Source organism: Drosophila biarmipes, chromosome 3R (assembly GCF_025231255.1).
Source record: "Drosophila biarmipes strain raj3 chromosome 3R, RU_DBia_V1.1, whole genome shotgun sequence".
Lineage (NCBI taxonomy): Eukaryota > Metazoa > Arthropoda > Insecta > Diptera > Drosophilidae > Drosophila > Drosophila biarmipes.
The window spans coordinates 28,879,589-28,902,085 of record NC_066616.1 but is presented as its reverse complement, the minus strand read 5'-3'; the positions used below and the strand labels follow the sequence as shown (position 1 = coordinate 28,902,085).

The following is a 22,497-nucleotide window of genomic DNA, read 5'->3' as shown; positions in this document are numbered from 1 at the left end:
CTCCCGGCGATCGAAATACATTGAAAGTAAACACTCAACTTTGGTTTCAAATATTTTCATTTTATTTCAAAACTTAAAACTCTTCAACAATTTGTAATAAAAATATTTTTCACTATTATGTACCAATTCGTTAGCTTGTGGTTTTCTCAGAAAAACATCAAACATTAACAAAAATGGCTTACAAACGTGTCTTAATAACAAGAAAAGAAGCACAAACATAATGGGAGAACGAAATTCAAGGGAAGTTCCAAGTTGACAATATTAAATTTATGCGCCTATAAACTGAGGCCGTTGACGTCTCTTGCCTACTTAACAATTGCAATTGGTATATAGTTTGCCTGGGGATCTTGCCGATTTCAAATCGAAATACTTGTCATAGAATTTTCCTAATCGTTTTGATTAACTGTCGGCTCCGCTGCCGCGAGTGATAATGGCTTCTATGGCCATTTGCATTGGGGTTTATCTTTGCTTGCTTATTCATAATCGCAATCGGGTCCTTTGCATAATTGAAATTCAACAACTGCAATCGGTATGTAATCAAATACAATATATATCATTCAATTGGTATAGGTACATTTATATGTGGCTGCGTGTATATTTAACAATGTTGGCAAACTAATTTTACGGCTCGTGTCAGTCAGTTAACGTAATTTGATTAATCATTATACTCAGCTTCCGCGACTAACTCGGCCCAAAAATGCACTTTAGAGTTTAACACCGTGTGTGTTTAATCTGGGTATTTGTTGGCTAGTGTAAACCGATTGATTAGTAAATTGTAGGGAAAAGTTTAAGTTTAATTGAGTGTTCTGGTTAGGGCAATTAGAGCTAAACTTTAACGCTGAAAAAGATGTAATAACATTTCGCCCCCTTTTCGGTTACAGTTTCGATAGCTATACTCCTTGTATACGCGTAGATATATATTGTATAAAAATCTTTGCTAAGTTATGATCTGTTAGGTTGCTGGTGCTGTCAATGTAGATGAGGTAAGTTGCAATAAGCCAAAATGGTTTGGTGCAAGAGTTGCTTGAAGAGTAAATATCCGATTTGCCAGGATTGTATATATTTATAGAGAATATGTAGTTGTGTTCGCCTATAACTGGTTATAATATTTACTATATTTATATTGCTTAGCGAGAGTTACTGAGATAAAAACCGATCTAAAATCAGGAAAGTAATTTTGCAGTAAGGAAAGGTAACAACATTTAACGTTTAATTCTAGGATTTAAAAGTTCTGAATGGATATCACTAAACTTAAGATTTTTAGTTTTGCACATAGAACACAAGCTTTATAAACTTAAGTTTTCTTTTGTAGCTAAAAATTCTACTAATAGACTTTAATTTTGCTTATGAAACATATCTTTACACTAGTATTGTTCTTAGACTGATTTTTCTCTCAGTATAATAAGTTTTGAGCTTGATTTGTTCGAGTACTGTATCGATTTTATGTTGGGGAAAAAGTTTTCGAGGCTTGTTAGTGTTAATGGACAACCTTCGGTTAACGATTGATGTGGGTTCCTCTACTGTTTGTTCTGCTCCTTGTCGAAGTTGGAAGTAAAGTTTCGGTTAAACTGAAACGGTAGCAATGGGGAGGCACTTGAAGCACCCAGGGAACCGCTGGCAAGGGGTTCCCTCAGCGTGAACGACATCATGGGATTGTAAACACCCGTGGAATGGGTGAGGGAACTAGTGCTCGCAGCACTGGCCGAGCAAGTGGCAATGGGTTCGCTCAGGCGAGAGGTGAAGGAGCTGCTGAAATTGTAGGGCACATAGGAGGAAGATGTAGTGGTGGTGGTGGTGGTCAAGGATGCGGCGGTGGTGGTGGAGCGAAGATCTGAGCAACTGGCCCTGGGAGAGGTGGCGGAGACACCCGAAGCCGTGTTCAAGTAGGAGTAGTTGCTGGTGGAGGGCAGCGAAAAGGAGGCGCCAGCATAGCTGCTGGACATGAATGAGGAGGAGGTGGTGACAGAAGCAGTGGTGGTGCTGGTGCTGGATGTGATGCTGCACAAATCCGCGTAGCTCTTGGCCGGCGCCGAGGGCGAAACCACTGGCGATCGGCTGGGCGGACGGGAGTGGGTCTGCCGCTCGATCTGCTTCTCGGTGAGGAACCGATCGTAGAAGGTCGAGGTGACGGTGGTGTGCCGGATCTCCAGCTTGCCGGGCTGGTAAAGGGGCGTGGCTCCACCTGCACCCCCTGGGGACCGATGGTAGGGATCGTAGGGCTGGCGGTAGGGCGACACGGGCCGGGGGAAACTATCGGTTGCACTGGCTGATCCGGTTGTGCTGGCCTGGATCTGGACAGGATCGGTGTGACTGTGGCTGTGGCGTGTGGCTGTGGTGCGGGACTCGTACGGGTGGCTCAACGGTGTGCGACAGGCCGAGCGTCTGGCATCGTCCGCATACTTGGCGCACGTCTCTTCTAGTTGTCTATCTACTTTGTGGTTAAACCCGGTTAAACTACTCCCGCTACTTAGTTCGCTACGATTATCAGCAAAATAATTTGGCAACAAGTTATCACGTCTTACCCTACTGCTCTCCCGATCCTTACGCTCCTCGTCCTCCTCCTCCAGACGCCTCCGCCGCGGCGACAGCTCCCGGCTCATCTCCCTGTGGGATCGGTAAGGACTCGTGTCCCTATTGCCCAGCGGACTCCTGCGGGACTCCGCCGAACCCAAAGATCGATGCTCCGAGGTGATCCTTATCGAGGGAGCATAGTCCCCGGATCGATGAATGCTCCTGCCACGGCTCTCGCTGCGACTCAGGCTCCGGCTGAGACTGAGATCCTCCAGGGAACTCTTCTTGCTGGCAAAGTGCAGCGAGTCCGAGAAGAGGGAGTCGATGTACCGCTGGCACTTCTCCTTCTGGTAGGGCTTCTCCTCGCACAGCGTGTCGATCGATTTGATGGAGTTCTTGATGGAACTCAGGCGGTCGTTGATGTTCTCCCCCGTGCGCAGCGGTACGCCCGTGTGGGTTCCGGTTCGGGTAATCGGCGAGGTTTCCTAGAAGGTATTCAAAGTATCTCATAGATGTATTTCAGATCTTTGAGGTGGTCGTAAGCCACACTTACCCTCATTAGACGACTACCCAAGGCGTCCAGACCCTCCGAGCTGCTGGCGTAGCTGCGAGTGGCCGATGGCTGATCTGCAAGAGTCTTCTTAAGAATACGTTCAAGAATTTTAGTATTCTCCGCCAAACAGTCCAAAACGTCAATAGTGCTGCCCACCATTCGATCGCTGGTCTGCCGCGACTTCGGCCTGGGTGCCTCCTCGAAGCGGTCCTCGTCCTCGTCGATGTCTTCGTCGCGAAACCGAATGACCTTGGGGCTGGTGGGGCGGTAGTGGGTGGTGCTGGCACTGCTGGAGTACGGCTCATCGAAATCGTCGCGACGGAGGGCAGACTTGGGCGTGGTGGCTCCATGGCGGCGGGGGCTCTGCTCCCGAGACTTGGCCGCCCGGAACTCCTCGAAGGAGAGCGACGGGGAGATGACGTCCTTGAGCTTTTGATTGAATGCCTTGTAGTCCTTCTGGGTCTTGAAGTCGAACTTGTGCTCCTGCTCCAGGATGCGTATGCGCTCCTCGAGCTCCTCGGCAGTGGGTGGTTCTGGTCGACCAGGAGAGCTAACGATTCTCTCCAGATTGTGTACGGGAGTCCTGGGCTTCTGCTCATCCCGCATCTTCTGGCGTTTTATGTCCTCGATGGTGGGCGAACGTGAGCGAGACTTGGATCGAGTTTTCGCCGGCGACTTGAGCTTGCCATCCAGTACTCGTATTCTGTGCTCCAGTTCGCCCGTTGTGGGTATGGCACTGTCATCCGGACTGGGACTCAGAATCATTTCCAGGGGATGAATGGCTGGTTTTCTGTTGGGATCATTCATGCGCTTGGCCAAGTTCTCCTTGGACTTGGAGCGCACCAAGTCGAGTACCCGATACTTGTACTCCAGGTCATCGGAGATGGGCAGATCGTTGGGATGTGGCTTGCGACGGGCTGGCGAGGTATAGGGGCTTCTTTTGGACTTCCTCTCCGGCGATCGGGTGGGAGAAGGTGATCTCTGGCGAAGTCTGGACGGGGAAGTATAGGGTGATTTGGTTGCCTTTCGGGAAGGAGAAACATATGGAGACTTGGTGGCAGACTTTCGCGTCGGAGAAACATATGGAGATTTAGTAGTGACCTTTCGCGATGGAGAAGTATATGGAGATTTGGTGGCCACCTTGCGCCCAGGACTTCGAGAACGATCTCTGCCAGCTGCAGTTTCCTCGGATTTCGTGGGGGTTTCCAAGGGCAACGTTTCCTCATCATCCAAACCCTTGCCCTCGCACAGCTCCAGATACTTGTTCAAGTCCTTCTCGTGGGAAAGCGAGTACTGCAGTTTGATTTTCCTTTCGATCTCGACCAAACGCTGCTCCACATCTATCTTTTCCACATCCTCCAGCAGTTTTATTTGACGTTCCAGGGAGCGAAAGCGAGATTCCAACTCCTTGGTGGAGGGCAGATAAACTGTTTTGCGTTTCAGATGATGTTTCACCGTGTTGGGTCCCCAATCGTAGTCCTCCTCGGGTTCTTCTGGCTCTGCTTTCTCCGCTTTCTCCGCTTTCTCCACCTCCTTGGGTTTCTCTATCTCCTCCGGCTTGGCGCTGGTGAAATCCTCAATTTCCTTGGTGAGATCGCAAATTGCCTGTGCCTGCTCTTGCTGCTCTGCACTTGGCTTGCTTTCCACTCGTATCAGGCGACCATCCTCGGATTTGACGAGATTCCGATCGTTAAGCTGCTTCTCCAGAGCCTGGAAAAGGTCCTCTAGTTCTTCGGTGTTGGCTCTAGTCAATCTCCTAACCTTCGAGGCTCTGGGTTCATTGTCCATCAGGAGTACCACTGTCTTGCTGTTGGGATCCATGGGTCCCACATCGCTGGAGTTGATCACCATTTTGTCGGGAAGTTCTTTGCTAGTTTCTTTCTTTTCTGGCAGTTCTTTAGTTGATTTGTTGGAAGAAACCGTTTCAGAAGGGGTTTCCTTGGTTTCAGCTTTGGGATTTTCAGTTTTGTTAGTAGAGGGAGTTTCCTTACTTTTGGATTCTTCATTCTTCACCTTTTCACTTTCCTTTTTATTGGTCTCTTCTTGAGAAGGAGCTTCTTTAGGTTTAGGATCTTTTGTTGAGGGTGCTTCCTTCTTAGTTGGAAGTATTTTCTCTTGGGAGGACGTTTCCTGAGCTACTTCAACTTTGGTTTCTGGTTTTTTCTTAGTTTCTTCTTCTGACTTTTCTTGAACTGAAGATTTCTGTTTCACCAAAACTGTTTTTTTAGTTGGTTTTTCGTCCACTACAGCTTTATCCTCCTTTCCAGACTTTTCTGTAACCACCTCCTTGGCTCGAGCCTGAGCTTTTTCCTCGTTTTCCAGGGTTTTGCTTTCCTTCACTGCTTCCGGTTCAATTTTCCCCTTTAGAGGAGCTTCCACTTTCTCAACTTCGTCACTTTTCACATGTTGATTGTGGCAGTTTTTCTCCTGCTTCTTGCAGTCGTCTCTTTCCTCTGGCTTTGGTGGCTTCTCCTCTGGGACTTCGCTTTCCGGCGGAATTGAACCATTCTTTGCCCGCTCCTCCAACAATTGCTGCTCCAACTGCTCCAGGCGACGAGTGAGATCCTCTGTGGTGGGCTTGGAGTCACCTTTGGGTTGCTTGGACTCACCATCCTTGTTGACCAGCATTTTGATGTTAATGCTAATGTTGATAGGCTTGTGGGCGTCCAGCTCCTCCAGTTCACCAATGTTCTGGGTATACCTCACCAGCTCCTTGCCGGTGGCGTCAATGGTCTCCGTGCTGAGGCGCCTCGGAGAGCCACTGTCATCGCTCCGGGGAACCGCCGACCGCTGGCGCTCCCTCATCGCCTCCAGCAACTTGAGACTGTTCTCGCTCAGCTGCTTCTCCAGCGCCAGGACACGCTGCTCCAGCTGACCCTCGGCCTCCAGGACCTTCGCTTGGCGGGATGTGCTGGGCTGGTCGTCGGGCGGCAGCTTGACCCTCGATGCAACCTCGGAATCACTTGCACAGCGCTGCTTGTAGAACTTCTTGTAGAGTTGCCTCTCCAGGAACTGCAATCGGTTCTCCAGATCGGCCCGGGAGGGTAAATCAGAGAACCGACGCACCATGCGCTGCTGCCATGGCTCTTGGTTTGCCGCTCTGTAGTAAGCCGTGTTTGCAGGTGCTTCCGATGTCTCATCGCCCATGGGCGTGGGTCGCTGGAGGAGATTCCTCTGCCGCTGCCTGTGCGGATTGATCTCGCTAGGCTTGAGGTTCTCCTCGCCGGGTGATTGGCCTCGCATCTTGCTCTGCAGCTCCTCGATCAGAGCCTGTTGCTGGTGGAGAACGGGTTCGGCCAGGATGGGTGGCCTTTCCTTGGGTGGTGGAGGCGGTGGTGGTGGCTCTGGAATATGCGCCTCTATGGCCACGTCTACGTGCTTGGGTGGAGTGGTGCTTGTCGCAGTAGACTCCTTCTTCTTCTCACCCCCGTGTAGCTTCTCAAAGCGACTCTCCAGATCCTCCGTCGAGGGAGGTGGCTTCTTTTCCTCCACTGCCTCCGAGATCACCTCCTGTTGGATCCGCTCCAGAGCCTCATCAACAGTTTCGCTTGTAGTCCCCAAATGATTCTTAGTGCTCATGCGCCGCTTCAGGGTTTCGAAGCGCTTCTCCAGATCCTCAGTAGATGGTGGCTCGGAAGCTCTTCTCTGGTTCTTTCCCTTTTGTAGACCCTCTTCTGTAGACTCGGAGGGTTCTTCATTTTTTTTGGGGTCTTCCAACTTTTTGTTTTCCTCAACTGGCTTACTTTTCTTTTCAGCTTGATCTTCCGTTTTAACTTTCTTCTGCTCTTTTTCGATTGCAGTATTAACTTCTTTAATTTTATCGTCAAACGATTTCATCGACTTTTTTGGCTTTTCTTCTTCTTTTGAGGTTTTACTTTTATCCGGTGACTTTGTTTGCTCAGACTCCTTGGTTGTTTCCATATTGGTGGTGCTCATCTGTTTCTCCAGGGCATTGAAACGCTTTTCCAATTCTTCAGTGGAGGGCGGTGATTTTCGAGGAGTTTTTGAAGATTCTTCTTTCTTAGCACTTGATTTTTCTTCAGAAGAAGACTTTTTATCGGACTCGGAAGATTCGGAATCCTTTGTTTTACTGGTTTCTACCTTTTCGGAATCTTTTTCTTGGGGAGACTTGCCAGTTTCTGCCTTTTTAGTTTCAACAGCTTTTGGATCCGGTTTCTTGGGAGCCTCTGCATTTTCTGAATCCGATTTCGAAACCTTTTCTTTACCAGCCGGAGAAGTCACTGGTTTTTGGTTCTCCTCTGCTGATTTAGGGCTTTCTTTTGTGGATTTTTCTTCACTTTTTGGAGACTCAGCTTTTACTTTTTGTTCTTGGTCTTTTGTTGGTGATTTAGGAACCTCCGTAGTTTTGGTTTTTTTCTGCCCAACATCTTTGTTAGGAGTTGTTGGCTTCTCCCTCGGCTTTTCGGACTCATCTGGCTCTTTTGCAGCCTTAGTTTCTTCTTCATCGGGTGGTTCTTTCTTGGATTTCGATGGGCTGCTCTTCTGCACACTCATCTTGCGTTCTAAGGCATTGAAACGATCTTCCAGCTCAGCAGTTGATGGAAGCTTTTTAAGGCGTGGCTTTTCTTCTGCCTCCTTTTCTTCGCTAGGCTTTTCTTTTAAATCGCTGGTTTGTGTTTTTTCCGTAGTTTCTTTAGATTCAGATTCAAGCTCCTCGGATTTATGCAGTTTACTGGTTTTTTCGCTATCCTTTTGCTCCTTTGAGCTGCTGCCGGTAGGCGACTCCTCGTCCCTAAGATCAATGGGAGCTTTGGAACTAGATTCGCTGGAACTCATTTGCTTGGTTAGGGAATTGAAGCGCGTTTCGAGATCGGCGGTGGAGGGAATTCGCTCGGATTTGTTGGGATAGTCAGCCTCCATTTCGGCCATCTCCTTGCGCTGCTTCTCGGCACTTAGTTGTTTCTCGAGGGTGTTGAACCGCTCCTCCAGAGCAGCGGTGCTGGGGATGTACTTGGACTGCCTGTCGCCACCACTCGGCTGATCCTGGCTGATCCTCCGCTCGAGAGCCTGATATCGCTCCTCGATCTCAATGGTCGATGAGCGGGTGAGTGTTTTGCGTCGCGGATCCCTTCTTTTCCGGCTCGCATTACTCAAACTACTGGCTGTGGTTGGAGGTGGTTTGTAGCTAGCATTTTCCCCTATCGTCATATTAAGGAGCTCTTTGTAGTCATCCTTGTTCTCACCTGGAATGTTGTCATCTCGTATCTGAGGCACTTTGCCGGCCACCTGTACACTACTATCATCTTCTCTAGGAAAAAATGGAGGCATCGACTGGTATTCCCTATCGCCACTGTGCCCCTCGATCTTCTCCCTTTCCTCCAGGTAAACGGCACTGGTGTCCGTCTCCTCCTCGTTAAGTGAGTAGGATAACTCCAGGCGATTGGGACGCTCCACGCTGTTGACCCTTTCGAAATACTGATTGGTCACTCCACTATCGCTCACATCGAAGGGCTTTGCCTTTGGCTCCTCCAGCAGATCCTCTTCAGCTTCGCTTTTTTCCTTGGGCGTGGGTAAGGTACTAATGGAAGTCGGGTCTGGAAACTCCGGATCGCTATGGATTTTCAGTGGTTCCAGCTTAAAGCTAACCGTATCCAATTCCTTGTCAAAGCCAAAGCGACCGCTCTCAGTGGCACTATCCTCTGCAGCATCTCCCGTTTCCAGTTCCGTTTCCGGTTCCTCCCTGACCGCCGACTCCTTCTCATCGCCACTATCCGTGCCCATGAGCATGAAGGGAATCTCATTGCTGCTGGGTGCCCAGGACTTGGGTCTCTGTCGATCCAAGCTCGTCTCCCTGGAACTGCTCAGCTGCTTCTGCTCCTTGAGCTTGCGCGCCAGCTTTGCCTTGTGCTTGGGACTCTTCTCCATGGACTTGGGATCATCATCGTCGCAGAGGCTGGTGTCCGTGCTGGATCCTCCCCCTCCAGCGGGTCCAGCGTCCTGATCTCCATCGCTATCCTCGCTGTAGGAGGAGCTGTCGCTCTTCCCGAATCTCGTGCGCAGCTTTTGGGTCTTCACAGAGCTCACATCGATGCCCTCCCGCATCATGGCCGCCCGATCTGCCTTGATCTCCTTCCAGGTGAGGCTATCCCGACGCCTTCGACTAGGGTCTGTGTCCCGCCAGAGCAGGGTCTCTCCCCGTCGCAGCTGCTTCTCAGGAGCCGGCTTGGTGTGGAGCACGGCTGGAAGGGATGGCTTGCGAGCGGGTGGAATGGCTCCCAAGGGGGCACCAACCCGCTTGCCCTTGTTGGTCACAATCGCCGGGCGACCGAGGAGCAGCTGGTTCACCGGCACTGAAGATTGGGAGCTACCGGCCGGACCACTGGTTCCCTGCCTGGCTGCTGTGGAGCAGGCTGTGGTCAGGATGACATGGGCCTGCTTCTGGCGCTCCCTCAGCCGATCATACTGCTTCTTCAGCAGGGAAATGTCTAGAGCCAGGCGGTCCTTCTGCTCCACCTGCTGCTTTCCCGCCGTTGCCGCCGCCGCCGCCGGACCCACAGATCCACGTCTGCCCCAATTCAAGCCAAAAACGGTGGCCACTGCCATGCGTTCCTCATCCGAGTGGGTGTCCTCCTCGTCGTAGTAGAGCCTTTGGAAGAAAGGGTTATTGTATCTTAATACTTCGTATATATTTTCTAGAACTCACTGCAATCCCTGCTTGTGACGCAGTGGGGCAATATTGTAGAGGTGCTTATCCCTGAGCTGTCGTAAATCCGCTATGGGTCCCAGCTTCACCACTCGCTCTATTAAGCCATTGGAGTCCACTAGATGTCCATTGAGCAGCTCACTGGAGTAGGAGCCCATCTTGCCATAGAACTCATCCGCAGATCGGACACTAAGCACACGTCTTGAAAGGAAATCACATAAAATTGATAAGATCTTATGAAGTAAGTAAAAACCATTAGGTAGTCTTTAAAAAAATATACAAAAACCACCTTCAAGAGCTTATCTTTTCAATTTCCCCAGTCGATTCCTGACCTTGGCCTCCCCCCTTGAAACCCATTTCTAGCTTACACTTAGCATAGTTCAATGTCGTTTGCTTCTTTATTTTTTGTTCATACTCGTATTTACTAAACTTGTTTTTCCACAGAACCATAAAAAGTTCCACAACGTCTGAACATGAAATTCCTGGCGGGTAAGGACCGAACGGAATTGCTAAATTGCATTTGGCAAGCAAGAAAAACTCTTGCCAAAATTCCAGCAGCCTTGACACAAATTCTCGCCTTGCACTGCGGCGATTGTTTGGCCAACCAACCACCCACCGAAAACTCCGACCCAAACATTCTGCACAGACGTTGGGTGGATGCACATTGATGTAATCGTTCTTTCGGCAGTTTTGCATTCAATTAGAATTACGAAAATGCCGCAATTAGGATGAATGCTCTCCAGATGGTTAAGAATGTCTTTAATAAAGGTTTGAGTTTGAAAAATTATTGAATGGGGAGTAGTAAAGTTGCAATTCACCTTCAAAAAATAAAAATTTAATATTAAAAAACATAAGAAAGTAATCAAAATACAATACAGTAAGATACATCAAACTTCTTTTATAAAATATTACTAAACATCTTTTTCTAAATGTCTCTATAAAAGCTGTCCAACAAAACCTACGAATCAAGAAACACGCGAAACCAATATAAAACAATATTTGTTCATCTTTTCTTTTTTAAAAAACCTGCATAACAAACCTACTTTAATTTTATATTTTCTACCTAGCCTAAATTGGCAATATATACTTATGGCATTTTTAAGACTTACTCTTCTAACAAACTCCAGAGGACGAGGGCGGTGCGGAGGAGGACGTCGCTGCCCTCGATGAGGACCAGGTCCCAGACGCGCAGGACGCAGGACATGGGCAGGCAGGTGCAGAACATGGTGAGGAACCACTGCATGGTGAAGACGTTGGTCAGCGGCGGCTCGAAGGCGTTCTCCACGGGTCCCTGGAGGCGCTGCAGGTGCTTGGCCAGGCGTGGCAGCCGCGTCTGCATCAGCTCCCGGAAGACGCCCATGTCCGCCTGCAGGCCACCCATCGATCCGTAGAAATAGCCCGTGGGCAGCACGCCCTCCACCAGGTAGATCATGACCTTCATGGACTCCTCCTCCTCCTTGTCCATCACCTGCAGAATGAGGGCTCCCAGCATGTTGAAGCCCTGCACGCGAAGTGTTGCACTGTTAGACAGCAGACAAGCATGCTTCGAGGAGCACTCACCTGGCAATAGCCCACCTCGGGGTTGTAGCGGGCATAGCCGAGCAGGATGCGCTTGAGCTTGGCCTGGTTAATGGAGCCCGCGGGGCCGGTGCACAGATTCGAGCCAGTGCGATGCAGATCCTAAACGGAGGCGAAACATTTATGATTCCCTGGGGCGATTAAGCGCGTCGTCCGTGACTGGAGCTCACCTTGACGATTTGGATGCCCAGCTCCTCGTCGTCCTCGCGCCACTCCTCGCAGAAGCACTTCTCCCGCTGCTGCGCCCAGTCCACGTTCTTCGACTTGAGGTACTTGTCCGCCAGCGAGAGCCATAGCTGATGGGGAAAAGAATTAAGTAAGTAAATAAAATAAATAATCATTTCTATTAAATTAGATAATGCCTATATAAAAACAATTATTAAGGAATATTATAAAAAATAATTCAAGTTTAGTTGCTAAAGTCTAATGAACATTCTACAAATATGCTTTCCGATTATATTACTAAAAATTGGTATAAATAAATAAATATTTATAATTTATTTTATTTAGTCGGCAGAAATACTCTGATTAAAGGTATCTCGATGTGCTATAAGATACAACGTACGTTAGCTATCTAGTTCATATTTAGTTAACAGATTTCGGAGATTGTAGTAATAAATAAAACAAATATTTCCCTCACATCCTGTGACCTTATGCTGGCAGAAGCCCACGCTCGAATCTCACCTTGCGTCGGAACTCGGGTGGAGTGCCTCCGGGCAGTCGGGCCACCAGCTTCATGGCATGCAACCACTGGTTATAGTCCGAGGTGGCTTCATCATCCGCCGAGGTGGTGGGCGTGGCCGAGGAGGAGGCGGAGGCGGTGGGGCTGGTTCCGTGGCCTCCGCCATTGCGGGTCAGCATGGTGGAGAAGCTGCTTCCTCCGCTGATGGGGCTTCTATTGTTGCTGCCGGGGATGATGGTGGTGGAGCTGCCGGGGTGGATGGTGGTGCTGCGGCTGTTCTTGGTGGGCGAGGTTAGGCGGGCGCTGCTAATGGCTTTCTGTGGCGGTGGTGAGAGGCTAAAACGCATTTTAGGCTGTGCATCGTCTGCAAAAGTTAAGCAAAATTCGTATAAAGCATACTTTCGGTCGGTTGGGTTCGTGTTAGGTTAGGTTAGTTTAGTTGTTCTATTCAAATAGGATTCTGGCTCTTGGCTCTTGCTGGATCCTTAGCACTTACAATATCCGTGCAGTATGCAAACTTTACATATATAGATATTCGTAATATAATAATATAGAGTTGGTAGTTGTGGCACAAGATACGTTTTTTAAGAGAGCGCGCAAAAGAGAGAGGAAGAAAGAATACAAAAGTTGTATATATTTATATTTAAATATTTCGTATAGCTTAGACACTTAATCAACCAAGTGCTCTGATCCGAATGGTGGCGAAATGTCTGCGAAATGGGCGAGTTGACTTGAGAGCGACAAAAATGCGGCATGCAGTTGTGGAAGGATGCGATTTGTGTCGTGAGCACCACATCCTTGCGAGAAAACATCAGTGAAGGCGGCTAAAATCAAAGCAATAGAAAAGCCAACACGGAAAAAACTAGTACGTTTATGAAGGATTGATTGAAATATTGAAAATTGTCTTTCTTAAAAAGCCCACAATTCTTAAGAAGAGAGAAAACAGAGATATAACATCCAAAATTGCTCTCTATTAAGAACTAAACAGACTTATTTAGTACTCTCCAAAATAGAAACTGAGAGCAAAAAGCAAAATGGCGAAATATCTTGAGATAGATTTTAAATTTTATCAAAAGGATCATAAAATCCCAATCATTTCTTCCCCTGCAAAGTCAAAGTGACACAGGACAGTCCATTGAAAAGCGGTCGACACAAGCACACAAGTCTCCGTCTTTGTGTTAAATTGACCATGACATTTATTTCAGTTGACAAGTGTGCTGTGGGTGGCTAAGGATATGTGAGTGGGTGGCTGTTACACATGTGTCCCGGCATTCCAAGTAAAACATAGTTAGCCCTGCGATGCTGACACCCCGACATGAGAACAGTATCCTCGTGGCTCAACTTTATCGGCTTCTAGGCTTCAGACAGCTGCCGCCCACTCACTCAGCCCTAAAGGTCAAGTTAATAAAAAATATGATGTCTTTCGCTGACTTTATGATAGCAGCATAAATTCAGATTGGCTTACGCTTAGGTTTTTCCCCCGAATCGATATTTCTTTTCTTTTTTTTGTGGTTTTTCCCAGCTTTTGGATTTCAATGCCCTCGTGTGGGCTATAGACTCGCACTTTATGTCGGATAATTTGATTTCCGTTTTATTTTTACCTCTGCCCTGTGTTTTTTCAGCTTATCAAGCGCATGCTGTTCGAGCAGAACGTGAGTCCAATTTAAAACCCAAAATCTGTTTTTTCCCCGGTTATCCCAAAAGCTACGGGTGAGAAATAAAGAGGAAATGGAATGCTTGCAAATAAAATTTCCGTTCTTAAGAATTTCTCGGGAAATTTGTGTAATTGTTTGCCTTGAAAGCTGACGGCTAAAAATTCGGGGAATCCATTAAGAGCTTCGAAGGAGGTACTGAAATGTTTCTTCAAAAATAATACGCTTATGCGAAGGCCTTTAGATTACTTTTACAGTTGTAGCTTCTTAAATTGATCTTGTGTTTCAATTATATATATTTTTTAAACAATTTAAATAAAATATGGATATGGCCTAAGTTGTTATACCTAGACCTCTTTTAAAGAGACCTCTTTTTTTTGGAGTTCCACACTAAATTCTTACTTAAATTGGGTTTCACCCATTTTTCTTCGAATTTCTTTGATTAAAAGTTCTTGCTAGGCAAGCTAAACTGTATTTGATAAACATGATTGCCAGGGAATCTTTCCCTTTGCCTGCCATCGCTTATTTACACGCTTATGCAAATCCACACATCTAAGTATGGGAAGTAAGTGTGCTATGGCCGAGATGTTTACTCCTTCGGAGAAAGGCATTTGAATAATGAAGAGGCAGTTAGGAATTGCCGTTGCCGAAGTTAAAGCTAAACAAACATGGGCTTGTTTACTCTGGGCAAATTGGAGAATGGCCTGTTAGGGGGAGCGAAGATTGCGTGCCTCTGGGAGCCTGGAGGAGCAGACATCAGGAGACCCCGACCCAGGCTAATGAAATACTAATTGCGCCGACTCTTATGTAATGGGGTTCCCAACTTCGCACCAATTAGGCGCCGGACGTAAAAACATTCTTTATGGACTGGCCGCCGTTGGGGGGCTCATATTTTTCTATTTTTCCTCCACTGCAAGTGCATTTTGCATGGCAGATTTATGTGCGACTGACAACGAGAAGCCCCATTCTTTACAGCCTGCAAGTGAGTGTAATTATTTTAAACGCGCCTGCCCAAGGACTTGGCATCCTGCGAGTGTTTGCCTAGTCAAGGCTGCGATAGTTAGCCCACATTTGGGCTGAGTCTTGGGGCCTTGACCAGAACCAAACTTTGGCCAGCATCACGTGCGTGTTGTGTTGTTTTTTGTGTCCTGCTGGAAGATGTGCGAGCTGGTCTTGTGTACTCAGCCATAAAAACACGCAGGGCATGACAGTTGGTTTAATGAGCCGAAAGAATATGGGTCCTGTCAGCTATTTATATAGGTGGAGAAGAAGCGAACGAAAGCGCAATATTTACGGTAATGGCAGTAGCATAAATAATATGTCTTATATAGGGAATACTTAATCAAGAAAATATGAAAAATATATCCATTGGGGACTATTAAGTTCAAGTTTATTCATTTCAACATTTAAACTTTTTCTAAAGTTAAAGATAGGAAGGGAAAATTAAATTATTGAAGTTTTACAGGAATCGAATTTATAAAATAATTATTAAATAATAATATATTAAATAAACTATTATATTCTTCGCATTATATATAATTTATGGAACAACTTTCCACATGAATAAGTTAGGCATAAATCAGGTGAAATATTTTAAATTTACAACAAACCCAGCCAAGGTCTTCTCTAAATGAGACCCTAAAAAGAGTCATAAAAATGTGTTTAGCATTTTTCTTGCAGTGCTGCCATAACCTTATACCACCGTAAACATTTTAGTACGCGGCACTAAGACTTAACTTTAATTCAGCTTCCCTTTTGGCCACCTTTTGAGCAGTTCAAAAGAGATTTACCTTACTTTATGTAATGCCCATGTCCCCATTCAGTCCCACTCTGTGAAAGCCGTCAAAGCTGTGTACTTAAACCACATTTATCCCTCGGGATTGCATGACCCCAAAAGTGCTGCAAAAATGGTAGCATGGGCGTCTGTGTGTCTGGGGCTACTTTCTTCTGGCCCAATCTACGATGCAGTTGGCCAGGGGCTCTTCTATATGCCCAGGCACGTTCTGAGCCATTAGTGTCAATTCGGGCGTGATGCTGCTAATGAATTCCCCAGTCAACGGCCATCTAGATGATAAATTTAATGCTCGCTGGTTCATTAAACTATTGCAATGCTTAACCCCAATGATTATCGGCTTAGCGATTGCGATTCGCCTTTATCACGCGGTGCCAGACAAAAGCCCTTTGCCAGGGCGATTATGCAAAGGGTTTTCCCTTTCCGAGGGGGAAAGCCAAAGGAAAATGGGGAAAAATGGCGATGGCTAAACGCTGCTTTTGATGGCTTACATAATGACTCCCCGAGGAACACTTGTTGTTGCTGCCGCTGCACTTCTCGCAATCCCGACACCAGCTTTGTCCTCTATTTAACTTTGATTAAATTTCCGAACTACGTCCCAAGAGCATCACTCATACGCCACGTGGGTCTCGTTTTCATGTACTGGCAGTGGGAAAAAAGGCAAAGCCAATCAATTTGCATCACGCGGACTGAAAATGCCTGTCAATTCCAATAAGCCCGGCCCTCAAAACTTAAGTGAACATTGTGTCCTGCCAAAAGCAAGCAAGTTTTTTATTATTCCCTCAATTTTTCCATCTGCTCCTGCAAGCTACATAAGTTTGATAAGGGATCCATGCTTGTGACAGCCTCGTTGGTCCTTGGCTTTACTTTAAAACTTTTAAGAAAATGAGTTTGCACCCAATCAAGATGGCATTTAAAGATGCAATTGGGGCATTGTTCGGAGCTTGTTCTGCAGAAGAGTCTTTTGTGCAGAAAACACTTTTAATTCTTCTTAAGAATGTTTCACTTTTTTGTTAAATAGTCTTTTGAAAGCTTAAGAGCAGGAATATAATAGAATTTAAGCTTCCAGTGGTGAATTGCTACAATAATAAACGAATACTATTTGTTACTTAAAATAGGATTATACTCCATTAATTTTCCCTGTAGAAGTCCTAAATCGAAAATTATTTTAAGACTAAGATTTGATTTTCTTGAACTTGACTGTATTAATGTATTTCTTTAAGAGTAATACAGAATGCTATTACTTGGCTTTAAGGTATATATTCAGAGATTTAAAAAGTCTTGTTTATTAGTATCCTTTATTATTCCTCCCCAAAAATAAACTTAAATATCTTAATTTTTCATTGATGTGTAAAAAATGTTGAAAAATTTGCCAGCATATGTAATTTATCAATCAATGTTTAAGAGCCAAGTCAGTCGGAAATCCATGAGATTCTTTCTGACAAGCCGGATAAGCAGATTGCGTTATCATCCGCTCAACGTGAGCTCGGATTTCTGGGAGCCCTCGGAACTGGCACACGTGTGCGCACATGTCCAAAGTGCTCCTGTATCCTGCAGGATCCTTCAGCCTTTTCAGCCGCCCACACACAGCAGCAGCTCGTGTCACTTTGCATCGCCATAAACGCGGTGGGCGTCATAAATAAACCGCTCTCCGTCGGTATAAAGTAAACTGCGGAGCAGTAATTACACTTTGATGGCAGAATGTGAGAGGTGTCGGCGATATTGAGGAGCAAAAAAATCAAAAGCCAAAACAGGAAACACGGCAAACACGTACAAGCGAAATCAGCAGAGTGTGAAATGATTGCTGAAATAGGTGGGAAAAAACCAGGAAAGACAACAGCAACAACTTGGCCAACATGCAACAGATGTATCTATGTATGTAGGTATGGGTATGGGGTTTTATGGGCTTTGCAGGATAATCGCTGTATTCAAAAGTGTAAATTTTCCAAACTGGTGAATCTATGTATCAAATAAGGGCAGCGGAAAATTCAAATTATGTGTGCACTGCCCGGGGATGGATGGAATATAGAAACGGGCTAAATGGGTTAAATGGGGTCGAACGCCTCCAAACACTGCGACATGGCGAAATAATGGAAATTAGAATTGTGCGCGTTTACCATGAGTAATACGTAGGTGTTTCTATGTATAAGTGCGCCTCGACTGTGTGGATGTGCGATGTCTTGGTATGTGTGCATTAGAGCGGACCTCATTTTGTTCAAAAATATGTATTTACATTATATACATATGCACATTTTCGTTCTATAAAGGTACTCTTGATTTTACCGGCTTCTTAGTCTAAGAATTGAAGTTTTCTTTTACTAATACTTGTTTTTTAAACCAGAAAGCATTGTGAAATTTGTATACAAGAACCATCTTTTCATTTAAATGCAGACAAGAAACATTCCCATAAGTATACTACAAAATATTTTAAATGAGACTACTTTTGATTACCAGCCATATACAGAATGAATATGGGTAAAACTTCAATTTAGTTCAAAAGTTGGGAGCAATTAAAATTTTTTGAAATATAATATTATATTGTTATTAATATTGGATATAAGAATTTTCAGTAAAGTGTGTTTTCTAGAGGTCCACCCTAGCGAAAGTGTGCCCAACGAATATTTCATGATATATGCAGCAGCTTTCCTCTTGAACTTCTTTTGCATAAATTACCTTTTCGTTGTTATTTGGTTGGTTTTAAACGTTGTTTAACAAATAAGGTAAAGAAAGAGAGATAGAGAGAGAGCGAGAGTTAAGTCTTTGTTTCAAAAAACGAGCAAAAGATCGAAGGCGGATTGCAAATTGGTTATGTTCGCTTTGAGAGGCGCTAAAACAAAAAACACACAAGTTAAAAGACATCGATCGACAGTTAATAGGCTTGAGAGAAGTATGTTAATTGATATATAAATTAAATATTAATTGATATGTACACACACAGAGAGGTAGAGAATGAGTGTTAGCTGCTTCGTGCTTGGCTTGGCATAGTTACCCATGTTAAGTTAACGTGCGCCTGACGGTATGCTATGATTTCTGCCACTGCTCGCAGCGGCCTTTGTTGTTGCTGCTGCAGTTAGTAGTAGTAGCAGTAGTTTTTGTTGTGGGGATTCTCTATTTATGGTTTTACATTTTTGCTTTACGCTTTACTGGCTGTTCTTGTAGTAGTAGTAGTTGTTGAAGTTGCTGTTGTTGTTGCTGTGGCCTATTGTATTATTTACACAAGATTTACATGAATACACATAGAGACACTTACACTTAGGCATGCACATCTATAAATACGTATTGGTTTACATAAAGCTATTTGCATAGGTATTTGTGGCATGCTGAAGTTATATAATTTGGCCAAGACCGTAGTCTGGCTCACACACACACACAGAGATAGACACCAACCGCCGTGGCTCAAATGTCATTGAAAACTATTTCGTTCGCCTTGCAGAAGAGCTCAAAAAACATTCAACTCACACACACTTTGGAGGGCGGAAAAATATAGAGGAAAACCTTGACAACTAAGCAACTGCAGACCCAGTTCCCAAAGCTCGGCCAGGTGACTGCTGACTTGGGGGAAAAATGTGGAAAAAGCGGACACTAAGCAGTATCTTAATGGTACACTAGAAAAATATTAAAGGATTAAGTAGGATTTACTTTAAAACCAAATAGTTTTAATGAGTCTTTGTGGTCAACTATAAGGATATATTTATTTATCTATATTAACTCACATCAAACTCTCATTTAAAATTCGGATATAAAAATATAAATTATATAAGAAGAACAACTCTATCTATCTATACTACGGCACCTCAATATTTCTTTTTAAATTTTGGTATCCAAAAAAAGATTGTAAATTTGGTCTTTATTTAAATGTGCTTCTTTGTTTGGAGCGGTAAGGCTTACAGCTTTAAGCTTAATAAGAACCAACATTTTATTTTAGTGTAGCCATGCCATTGCACGACTTGTGGTGCACTCATCGATCCCCCGCCTTACTGGCCACTTTCTTGACCCACTTTCGTAGTTACGTTTGCCACAGCTCCCCCTTTCCATTTTGGCCAGGTAATTACCTGTGAGCCGGAATTTGTTCTTAAAATTTCATGGCATTTAAATGTATAATTCTGCACGAGCTGCCTCAGACGAGTAATAACAAGCCTAAGACTAAGGATTTTCTGTGCTTAAAAGGCCTGGCAAACCGAGCTTGAAGCCACGCGGCATTTAATTAAGGAAGTAGTTGTAGGGCCAAAGGAGATTTGCTGTGGCTATTAATTACGAACTGACATCTAAAGTTTCTTTGAACCTTGCTGGTTCATAGCCATGTTCCTACTGCAAAACGGCAGCCACTCATCAAAGTTGCTCAACTGCTGCATAATGGATAATGAATGGTTTGGCCCAGATATGTATGGATTAAAGCCGTGCGGCCTTCAACTCTTCTGCCGTGCTTATTCGTTTTTTTTTTGTTTTTTTGTGGGACATTCTTTGTAGTTATGCAATCCCCAATCAACTATTTTTTTTTGTAGCCAAACAAAGCCAGTTCGTGAGCCTTTTCGCTGGGCGAGTGTGAGAGCGTGACATGAATCACACTCGTACACTGCACAACAATGGCAGCAACAAAGCTGGCCATATCAGCCAGGGCCAAAAGAGGCACCTCATGTGAGTGGAAAGCCATCCAAATAGGGGGAGCGGGGCGGCTATAACCAATAGTGCCACCGGGAAATGAACCAGGAAAAGGCATTAAAACAGTCCGTTGGTTTTAATGAAATTTTCGATTGCATGCTTTTAGGCGAGTGCAGTTTTTAATTGCATTTTCCTAGGCTCGTTTCACGGCAGATCGATAAAATTGTGTTATTCCATTACGCACGCTGCTGTTACTCCTTCGAATTCAATTAGGAAGTGTGTTTTCCTGCTCTTCTGCATAAGTTAAATAATAAATAAATAAATACATGGTAATGGCACGCTACTTTTGCACGCGCTCATTTTTATGGCCCTTGTTTTTCTAGCCACCATTGGTATTTTGGTCGACGAATATCAAGGGTAACAGAAACACACACACTGACAAAAAGGGCGAAAGGAGGGGTAGCGGGGCATTAGCAAGTAGAAAAGAGAGGGGGGATGGGTATGGTATAAAAACATAGATAAGACAGGCTGAAACGCTCGTGGAGGCCAGTTCTACACGTTTGTTATTTCAAACCGCTGGTCCACACACACACACACACACGCACATTTCAGTACTCTCACGCACACAAAGTCAGTGGCATGTGCTGGTGTGTGTGCGCGGCCCGTCAGACAGTCTCAATGCTGCGCTGTGTCGTCATCAAGTCAGCCTCACACACACACTTGCACACACGCATGGGCTTCACCTGCCCACAACGCTCGCACATACACATACACATACACTCACACGGAAACGGCCACAGGACACAACAAAGTTCATTCAATAAAAGCAAACACTAACACTAGCACAAACGCACCCACTCTCACCCACACTCACACACACACATACATGCACGGTGCGTGACGCTAGCGAGGATTTTTTCAGCGTTCAGCTTTGGGCTTCTCGGCTATCTTCTGCAGGCCCTTCGATTCCGCACTTCACGATCCACACAGCTGAGAGTTCCGCACTTGACTGACGGCGGTGGCCAGAACTCAGGCCAAAGTCAGCAAACCAAGCCCCCAGCTGTCAGTGGGGAGCCTGCGCAGTGGCACGCCCCCTTCCACCCACACACACACTTTGACATTTGGTGCACTCGAAAAAAGGGGGGTGATAGTTAAACAGTTAACGATGTTCTAATACTCTTTTGAGCATTTAGGAATTTAAAAAATATGCATTTAGGTTTGTGGTTAAAATGTCAAACTATCAACATTAAAATATATTCTTTACCCGAAGGTCAGAATTTTAAGCCATGAAAATGGCTTTTCAGTATTTCTTTGGGCGTCCAGAACAGAAACCCAAAACTGAACTTCAGGATTCCATAACATGGGCAATTTACTCCTGATTATAACGTGGGATACCTCTATGAATTTGTATTTAAATTCTCTAACATTATACATTTAAATATTTATTTGAAGAGATGGTCGAAATTTTAGCCCATTTTCAAGTCAGATTTTTTTGTATTTCCAATGGGTTTCAGTATGGGAACCCTAAACGGCACTTCTAGATTCCATAACATGGGCAATTTAATTACGAATATCACGTGGGATACCTCTATGAATTTGTATTTAAATTCTCTAACATTATACATCCAAATATTTATTTAAAGAGAGGGTCAAAATTTTAGCCCATTTTCCAGTCAGATTCTTCCGTATTTCCAATGGGTTTCAGTATGGGAACCCTAAATGGCACTTCTATATTCCATAACATGGGCAATTTAATCCCGATTATCACGTGGGATACCTCTATGAATTCGTATTAAAATTCTCTAACACTTTACATTCAAATATTTACTTTAAGAGAGGGTCAAATTGTAACCCATTTTCATTAAAGGGTTTTACTCTTATTAAACCTCCAACTCACCGCTTTCAACGACGAGCACGGCGGTGACGAACTCGCAAAGGACCTCCTGATGTCTCTGCAGGCGATCCCTGGCCACAAGGACCCGTTCCAGAAGATAGCCGAGCATCAGGATCTCCACCTTCAGGATGGCGCACACATCGATGAGCTTGCGCACATCCAAACGCTCCAGGGTGGCCCGATTTCCGACCATTCCACTGGCCAACTGTGCCAGCTGTCCTTTCTTCCTCTTCGAGGATCCTCTCTGGAAGACAGGATCTCTGCAGCAGCGTCTCATTCGCCTGGCCAACTGTTCCTGCCTGCCGTAAATGTCGCATAGCAATGCATCGAGTAGCTTCTTGGTTTGACTAGAAGGCGGTATTCAGAATTCCCAGCTATCAGACTTATGCTAATGTGGCTCACCTCATTTTGTCGACTTGATGATAAGGCTCAGCAGTTGGTAGTTTACTTCTAATTTAAACGGTTGCATTGGTCTTGAGTTGCTTGGTTATTTTTTACTTTTTTCTTTTTTTTTATAAAAAGCAAAGCAAAAAGCTTAAATTAACATAACAATCAAAGACAGTCACGTTCGG

General features: G+C 45.2%; 1 protein-coding gene across 11 annotated transcripts; it reads right to left on the bottom strand.

Moving 5' to 3' along the window:
• Positions 1 to 39: 39 nt before the first annotated feature.
• LOC108025202 (titin) lies at positions 40 to 22,475 on the bottom strand. Of its 11 annotated transcripts, XM_017095533.3 has the most exons (11): positions 22,328 to 22,475; positions 21,929 to 22,272; positions 11,991 to 12,352; positions 11,477 to 11,602; positions 11,289 to 11,408; positions 10,838 to 11,229; positions 9,729 to 9,929; positions 3,221 to 9,671; positions 3,065 to 3,148; positions 2,523 to 2,996; positions 40 to 520 (listed from the first exon to the last, which is right to left on the bottom strand). In XM_017095533.3, exons 1-11 carry the CDS (start codon positions 22,330 to 22,332, stop codon positions 374 to 376), a joined length of 8,706 nt encoding a protein of 2,901 aa, XP_016951022.1. In that variant the 5' UTR covers positions 22,333 to 22,475; the 3' UTR covers positions 40 to 373. The 11 variants fall into 11 exon arrangements, with proteins under 11 accessions (XP_016951022.1, XP_016951021.1, XP_043948730.1 ...); XM_017095532.3 differs by having other exon boundaries at positions 3,065 to 9,671; XM_044092795.2 differs by having other exon boundaries at positions 380 to 2,996; positions 3,065 to 3,151.
• Between the last annotated feature and the right edge of the window lie 22 nt (positions 22,476 to 22,497).